General features: G+C 35.2%; 1 protein-coding gene across 1 annotated transcript in view; it reads right to left on the reverse strand.

The window, feature by feature from the left end:
• LOC130052320 (uncharacterized) overlaps positions 1-8,714 on the reverse strand; it is a 17,030-nt gene extending 8,316 nt beyond the window's left edge. The window contains exons 1-4 of the mRNA XM_056156816.1: positions 8,542-8,714; positions 5,625-5,698; positions 5,459-5,525; positions 1,951-2,026 (exon numbers count right to left, since the gene is read on the reverse strand). Of these exons, the coding sequence (XP_056012791.1) occupies positions 1,951-2,026; positions 5,459-5,525; positions 5,625-5,698; positions 8,542-8,617 (293 nt within the window). The 5' untranslated portion in view covers positions 8,618-8,714. The remainder of the gene's footprint in view (positions 1-1,950; positions 2,027-5,458; positions 5,526-5,624; positions 5,699-8,541) is intronic.
• Between the last annotated feature and the right edge of the window lie 41 nt (positions 8,715-8,755).

Genomic DNA, 8,755 nt, shown 5'->3' on the forward strand with positions numbered 1-8,755 from the left:
CACAGGAACATAACCAGACCGGATCACATTTTACCAGACCGGATCACATTTTACCAGACCGAAAAAAAGTTCTTCATACTTTTTTCGTTTCTCCCTTTGACTTTGAGCCTCCTGGTCATTGGATTTTCGTTTTAAAGGTTTAACGGGGACTGCATTATTGTTCCATTTTAATTGGAACATGTTGCCATTTTCGTATGTTTTTTGTTTTTTTTAAATAAACGGAACTGGAAGTCGAAACGTAGTTTCCGAAACCATTGCCGGAAAGTCACCGGACATTCGGACCAGAAATATAACAAAGTTTATCGCACCAAGAGTCAAATTACCGGACATGTCCGTCGGTCCGACGACACTTTGCTTTCACTGTTATCATGTCATATATTCTGGTAAATACCCACATGGACAAAGATAAATAAAGAACCACATAATTACTCTTATCCATTAATCTGTATGAAAATATTGATAAACAAGAGGCCCATGGGCCACATCGCTCACCTGAGTCACCTTGGCCCATATCTGAAGACTTTCCATATATATATTTGCATGTAAAACCTTAGTCCCTATTATGGCCCCAACTACCCCTGGAGGCTACGATTTTTTGCAAACTTGAATCTACACTACGTTAAAAAGCTTTCATGTAAATGTCAACTTCTTTGGCCCAATGGTTCTTAAGAAGAAGATTTTTAAAGATTTTCCCTATATTTGTATGTAAAACTTTGAACTCCCCTCCTCCCACTTGTGGCCCCATCCAACCCCCCGGGGACCGCGATTTGAACAAACTTGAATCTGCACTATGTCAGAAAGTTTTCATGAAAAAATCAGCTTTTCTGCCTCAGTGGTTCTTGAGAAGAAGATTTTTCCTATATATTTGTATGTAAAACTTTGAGCCCCTATTGTGGCCCCATCCTACCCCCGGGGGCCATGATTTGAACAAACTTGAATCTGCACTATGTCAGAAAGTTTTCATGTAAAAATCAGCTTTTCTGGCTCAGTGGTTCTTGAGAAGAAGATTTTTCCTATATATTTGTATGTAAAACTTTGAGCCCCTATTGTGGCCCCATCCAACCCCCAGGGCCCATGATTTGAACAAACTTAAATCTGCATTATGTCAGGAACCTTTCATGTAAATCTCAGCTTTTCTGGCTTAGTGGTTCTTGAGAAGAAGATTTTTAAAGTTTTTCCCTATATATTTGTATGTAAAACTTTGATCCCCCCTTGTGGCCCCATCCTACCCCCGGGGGTCATGATTTGAATAAACTTGAATCTGCACTATGTCAGGAAGCTTTCAGGTAAATTTCAGCTCTTCTGGCCCAGTGGTTCTTGAGAAGATTTTTAAATGACCCCACCCTATTTTTGCATTTTTGGGATTATCTCCCCTTTGAAAGGGACATGGCCCTTCATCTGAACAAACTTGAAAGCCCTTCACCCAAGGATGCTTTTGGCCAAGTTAGGTTGAAATTGGCCCAGTGGTTCTGGAGAAGAAGTCGAAAATGTAAAAAGTTTACAGACGGACAGACAGATGGACAACAGACAAAATGAGATCAGAAAAGCTCACTTGAACCTTCGGTTCAGGTGAGCTAAAAATTGTAGAAAATTGTATTCAAAATAAATTATTTGATATGATTTATGTATCAATAATTTCAAAAATCAGAAAATATAATTTTCCGTTTAGAGAGAAGTAACAATAACTGGTCCTCAGATTCTACAGGCAAACAACCCTTTTAAGAAGACTTATACATGTATCATTGGGCACAGTTACTCTATGGCAGTGAAATATTCATATTACATACAATATTTTGTAACCTTTATTATGAAGAGTACAAGTAATACGAATCAATTTGCTTTTCATGATTAAAACCAAGGCAAAATCATTAAAAAAAACTGGAAATAACTGGTAGTTGGCCTACAATTAATCAGTTTCAGTATTTCATTCACAAACATTCCTCTGCCTACCTGTCATTGTTACAAGCTTGTTTAAATCCTCCATTTTCCTCTAACTCAGAAATAGTTCTTAAACCTTGCTCCAACACTGTAAGAAGAAGAAAGTGGCACATGTAAATTATACTAACATTTTTTGCATACCAGCATCATAATCAAAATTCAGAGGCAAACTTTTCTATTCAAGTTACGCACCAGATTTAAAGCATTTCATTTAGGATTTGCTTTAAAACTCAGATTTATTAAGTATTGACAAAGTCTGTCCTTTTCCCTTTGGAATCAAAGCTTACAGTGCTAAATCCTTAATAATACTTAAATTTCAAGATTCAGAAAATGAATTTGATAGATATGTATGCACCGTATATACTCACCTATAAGTCGGTCTGCCTATAAGTCGGTTGTATATTTTAAGGTTATTTTGTAGAAATTTGCCATTGACCCGCTTATAAGTTGGTACAAATTTTTGTCAGAATTGGTTGACAATTTCTAGTCAATGTTCTAGTGTTTTTACCTATGTTTAAAAAAATATTTTGAGAAATTAATAATTATGAGGTGCTAAATATCCAAGCCATATCTGTTTGGGGTTTAAACGCAGCCCTTGATCTATTATAGACAATGATCCCTTGTTTACCTAAGCAATTATGGTCTCCTAATTACCAGTACCTAACACCGTGTTTACTTAGTGGCACGAGCCTCACAAAAACTGTTATTGTGGGATTCTGGTATAATTCATCGTATCAACAATACAGTTTTTAAGAGTCAAGAATGATGATCTAAATTATCTGTTAACAATATTCAATCTTTTATCGTTATGGATTATATTTCAGCCGGTATACATATGAATATTTCGATATTGAATCGGGTTCGTAATTCAATTTTACCAATAAATGATAGATTCTTGGCACACTGATTTTGACTGCGGATAACTCCGTTTACCTGATCAGGATATAGGGCTCACGGCGGGTGTGACCGGTCAACAGGGGATGCTTACTCATCCTAGGCACCTGACCCACCTTTGGTGTGTCCAGGGGTCCATGTTTGCCCAACTATCTATTTTGTATTGCTTATAGGAGTTATGAGATTGATCAGTGTTTGTTATCTTCACCTTGCATTGGTTGAAAGTATTAGTTACCGGTATGTAAATAATTTTTAACTATAGATAAAAATATGTAAATACTTGTACTTTATACATAATTTTAAAATAGATAAACAATGTGATATGTCTAGATATTTGTAAACAATAATCATTTGAGTGGTAGTCCATGATAATCGTCGGAGTTGTTTAAAAAAAACTACATTACGCTGCCCCGAAAAATACAAATCTTCTTAGGATGCGCCTATAAGTTGGACATAGAGTTTTGGACCAAAAATTGACTCCCAAAAATCCGACTTATAGGCAAGTATATACGGTATACTGTGTGATTAAATTCAACAGGACAGATAGATGGCTCTGATAGCACTCAATAATGAATGTTACAGATGCATGTTAATGTATTACACATTCCTGAACAAGAAACTACATCAGAACTTCTGTGTATGGTATAATATATTATAATATGATGTGATGACTGATACGAAGAATTCCCAATTACATCAATCTAATTAAAATCTTAGATCCACCCTACAATTATACGCAGAGCATAAAGCACGGATCTAAGAAATATGATTATATGGCATGAATCCAAGAAGTCTGATTTTTTAAAAATTAGATTGCAAATAACACAAACATTGTCCTCGAAATTGTACACTAGCATAATAACACTGTTAACCAGTTTACATTTGCATGTATAAATGGGAGTAAAAATTGACTAGAAGTGATCCTTCAATCAAACTAAAGGCTCTCAACAGAAGCAGTCTTCAACGTTAACCGGTGGCCCGATGCCCGAGAAATCTTGATTGGGCTTCTATTAATATTTAACCCAAGAGTCCGGAGGGCCTGTAAATGTTTTGTATATATTACAAATATAGTGTGAGATTGACTCAGACTTTGTCATGACTTACATGTAGCAATGAAATTTCGCATTGAAAAATGATCAACCATCCTGCCTTTTATGAAGTATAAGGAGGCACAGCACTGGAAGTTAATGTAAATATATAGTATGTGCATATATAAAAAATACATGCACATACTATATATTTACATTAACTTCCAATGTCCGTGTTGGGATTCCCGTGGGGTTTCGGGTTAGAATAGCAGGCTGTCCAGCACCCTTGGACAAAAAATAAGGGCAAATTTTAGGGGTAAAATTTTAAAAAATTAGGGCTAAATTAGGGCTAAAATTAGGAATTTTTAACCAAATTGCGGAAGTTTTAATTATTCAAAAGAACTTACCTTGTCAAATTTGACAATAAAGAAACTCACATGACACACAAATAAGATGTAAGTACAGGAAGGGCGTATTCCAGTGTTCCATGGTCTCAGCTTTTATTGGCTATAACCTAAAATCTCAACTCTTTATCACAAAGTCACAACCAATAAACAAGCTTGACACATGGATCCACAGGTCAACTGCCTTTCACTGCATCAGCATTATCTGAATAAGAACTGCAATTTATGTTAATAACACACATTTTGTATGAATGCATTTTGATTTTTCAAGACTGATAAAAAAGTAGGAATTGACATGAAAAATAAGGGCTTTTTTAGGATTTCCCCTTGAATTTTACATTTTTTTAGGAATTTTAGCAAAAGTGAAAAAAATTAGGAATTTTAGGGCCGCTGGACAGCCTGGAATAGGTCCTCAGTACCCCCTTGCTTGTCGTAAGAGGCGACTAATTGGGGCGGTCCTTCGGATGAGTCGACAAAAACCGAGGTCCCGTGTCACAGCAGGTGTGGCATGATAAAGATCCCTTCTTGCTCGATGGCATAAGCGCCAAGCATAGGCCTAAATTATGTAGCCCTTCACCGGCAGTGGTGACGTCTCCATATGAGTGAAATATTTTCAAGAGGGACGTACAATAATATTCAAACCGTGTAGGGAGGGGGCTCGTCAGTGAAATTCCATACCTCACAAGCGTATTTCGCAATCACAACAATCAGATCCAAATAATTTTAAAAAAACAACAACCCAGTAGTACAAGGAGAAAAAGAGATCGAAAAGTTAAGCCCCATTGGACCGAGGGTGGGCCTTTGCTGAGATTTAATTCGGGAGAAAACAATGTTTTGTATGTGGTGTATACAAAACAAAGTAGAACATGAACTTCTGATGTCATCTGTTGAAAAATAAAATAAGATATAATAATGTCAGTTGTTCTTTAACTATGGTCATCTGGATATGTATTTTCCTACAGTGCTTGTACCTTGCAAATGACAAGTGGTCATATTAGAAAAAACATTTTGGGCCATTAAAATATTGTTCAGGCTTGCAAAATTATTATACTGGGAGACCCGAAGGGCCTGTGATTCATAAAGTTTTTCGTGAAGACTGCAGAAGGCCTAATAAATATCCTACAAATCAAAAGATGTTCTAAAACACAGAAAACTCTTTATAGTAACACTGTACATATGTCTATGTTGTCTTACATGCTTTCTTCATATCCTGAAGTCCCCCTAAGTTAGGGTTTTCTTCCTCTAACTTCTGCAGTGTGTACTACAATATAAAAAGAGACAATCATGAATTTATTTAGTTTAGTCAGAAATGTAAAGAGAGGTTACATTTGACAAGAGTTATTCTTTAACATTTACTTGCCTCCAAGCTGAGTCTGTGCAGTGCAGCTAGACGCTCTTCATCTGTTTTATCTGTACTTATAATCTTGAACAACTCTATAAAAAATAAACATTCCTGAATGCTGATATAACTGATCGTACTAGCACCTAGAGAGTATGTAGTAATGGCTAGCAGCTTGTATCAAACATCTGAACCAGAAACCTGCGACTATAAATCTGATGCTAATGGTTAATCCTGGTATTGGCCCATGCTAATATGAATGCTGGTTATGTACAATACAGTTATACCACTGACTCATACCACACCCTTCAGTGATTTTTTAAGGCCCATTTTGAGTCTGAATTTTGGCCCTTTCCTCTCCTAAAAATTGTCAATTTTTCCCCCAATTTAGCATGCATTTTTCCCAATAATAAAATTATGAAAGAAAAATGAATTTGAAAAATATAAACATTCGATGTGAATTATATGCATACGACTTAACAAAGGTTATGGAAATTATGATTTGGATAGAATAGTTGAAAATTTTAGAACGTAAAAGAAAATTAGATGTGTAAAATAAAGATATAATATTTGATATGATTTTAAAACTTATTTATGATAAAATTGATTTTTCCCAATTTGACTGAAATGTCGACAATTTTTCACAATTCGAAAGCCACAGGACCCTTGTGAAAAATGTAGAAAAATCACTGCCCTTACTATCAAAGAGTAACTCACCATGATTCTGAATAGACCTTTCAATTACCTGCACACAGTCTTATTCGATAAATTTCAGGACAATCTAGAGATTTTTTAAATCTTACTGTAAGATTTTCAATACAATACAGATTATTTCCCATTTTCTTTTAATTCAAATATATATTAATTCTATTGGTAGAGGCTATGTCAAGCATGCATATTTATGGGGGAAAGGAGGGTCCAAAACCATCATTTCTGGGCTAGATGGGAGATAAATATATTTGCGGTTTGGCTATTTGTATGCACTTTGTTAGTCCAGTTTTAAATGGACCCTTAAAAAATGTAAGAGGTAGAACCCACTTCCCTGGGTAAAATTTCTGGATCCAATCATATACATGTAGCTGTACTCACTCAAACGGTGGCTCCATCAACATATTTTAGACAGTTTGCATTAGGATGGTGGGATTTAACCGGTATATATAGCGATAATTCATCCCACAATATGTATCATGATTAAAAAAAAAAACGGAATTTTTGGACATATGTAAATTTTGGAAAAATTACCATTATGTGCTATGTTTTAAATTAATTGTTACAGGAAACAACAAAAAGTAACAAGAGGGTGTCAGAACATGGTAAAAATAATAAAAAACCCATTATAGTTTTATAGTCACAGGGTGTGACTCATTTGAATATTATTTCATCTGATTTTTTGACATTTAATTGTTTTATTACCGTTACAAGTTTATACAAAATAAATGTTTTAAATAAACTGAATTTGGCTTTTTTGCGCTTCAACAACAAAGCAGTAATGAAAATAACAGAGAATCAAGAAAAAACAGAATGTCCTAAAAATGTTTGGCGATACCAATCTCTAGTCTCACCACAGGAGTCAGCAATTTTATCAATAATATAGAAATATATGAGAAATGGGCATGAATACTATCACTGAGCTTCGCGAGCTCACTACGATCGCTCCTGTGGTCTCACTCTGCATTCATGAATGAATGCAACTTGTGAATTTTATGGGCCCGTACACACTGATTTTTGTGCCACCTGCATTAGTGGTCCTAAAGGTGGTCCTGTCATTTATCTACACAATACTTTAATATTTCAGTCAATAGCAAAGTCAAATATATAGATCTATTTAGATGTCCTGACAACATACTGAAACAACAAGTCAGGAATCCAAACCATAAATTTTCAGGAATACTTCTCATTACCAGCACATTAGAGTTATCGCGCTTTGATGACTCTTGTGCGTCATTGGTAAGAAAATGCACAAGTCTCGCGAGCAAGTGCGAGATTACTGGGACATAAACGAAACGTTCATAGCACACCCCCCCCCCTTTTTTTAAAGTTAAAGTACATGGTGTACTTTTAAATAAAATAGCCATTGGTCAAACTGCATTTTAAAAATATTCTAACACTAGTTTATCAAGGATGTTACATGTTTTTTTTTAAAACTCTACGACACCTATTATAAAAATTCCAAGCAACGATGTTCTCTGTCCTAAGACAATCAATATTTTCTAATTTTCAAAATAGCTTAGATGCAGTTTAGAAACGCATTTGTTGTGTTAATTAGTGTTACAAACGTCTAAAAAAAAATGCAGTTTGGCAAATATATAACTTATTCTAAATTATTTGAAAATGAGAGAGAGAGGGGGTGGGGGGGGAGGGGGGGGGTACATTAACGAGTACAAAGTCCATGCCATATGAACCTGTCCAAATTGTATGATTAAATACATGTAGAATGTCTTCATAATAGGACAGAATGATTTTAATAACATATGAATCCCATTAATTACAAGAAAAGTTATTGTGTCGGATGTGCATATTGGTTTTTTCCTTCACAGTTCTTCTTGCGATTGATGCTTTATATCGGTCAGATTTGGCAGATTTAGTACCTGTACTCCTTCAAATAGTTTGATAAGTTCGTCTGTATTCTTGTAAGAATAATCAATTCCTAAATTTGCCTTTAGAATTTTAATCAGTGTCGTGGTTTGCAGTCGGTTATAATATGTATTCGATACCATAATTTATATTACGTATGCCTAAGTAATGTTTACGTATGTTGTCCCGGTAGCACGACTTTACGCGCCTTTAATTTGAAGAGTTCCACTAATGGAAATGATAAGTATTGGTTTGTCTTCAAATTACGATTTTTTTTTTATATCATAGACAATACTATGGCCACAAATCACACACACGGTATTACATAATTGACAACCGAATTCAAAATAGTAATTAGGCTTACCTCCACATGATTTGATCTCTGTCTTTTCAAACTGCAGATGGATTCTGCTCCCTGCTAAACTTGATCTTCTCTTCATCTTTTCAAAATCAGAGCCAAAACAATGAACTGGTTCACTTAGCTAGGGACTTTAGGGGAGAGAACTAATTTAAAGATGTTGGTTGGTGTAAAAGTAGTCCTTGATGACAGACAGGTGCTCAATCTTTGACAACATTCT

This window comes from Ostrea edulis, chromosome 2, assembly GCF_947568905.1.
Source record: "Ostrea edulis chromosome 2, xbOstEdul1.1, whole genome shotgun sequence".
NCBI classification, from domain to species: Eukaryota; Metazoa; Mollusca; class Bivalvia; order Ostreida; family Ostreidae; genus Ostrea; species Ostrea edulis.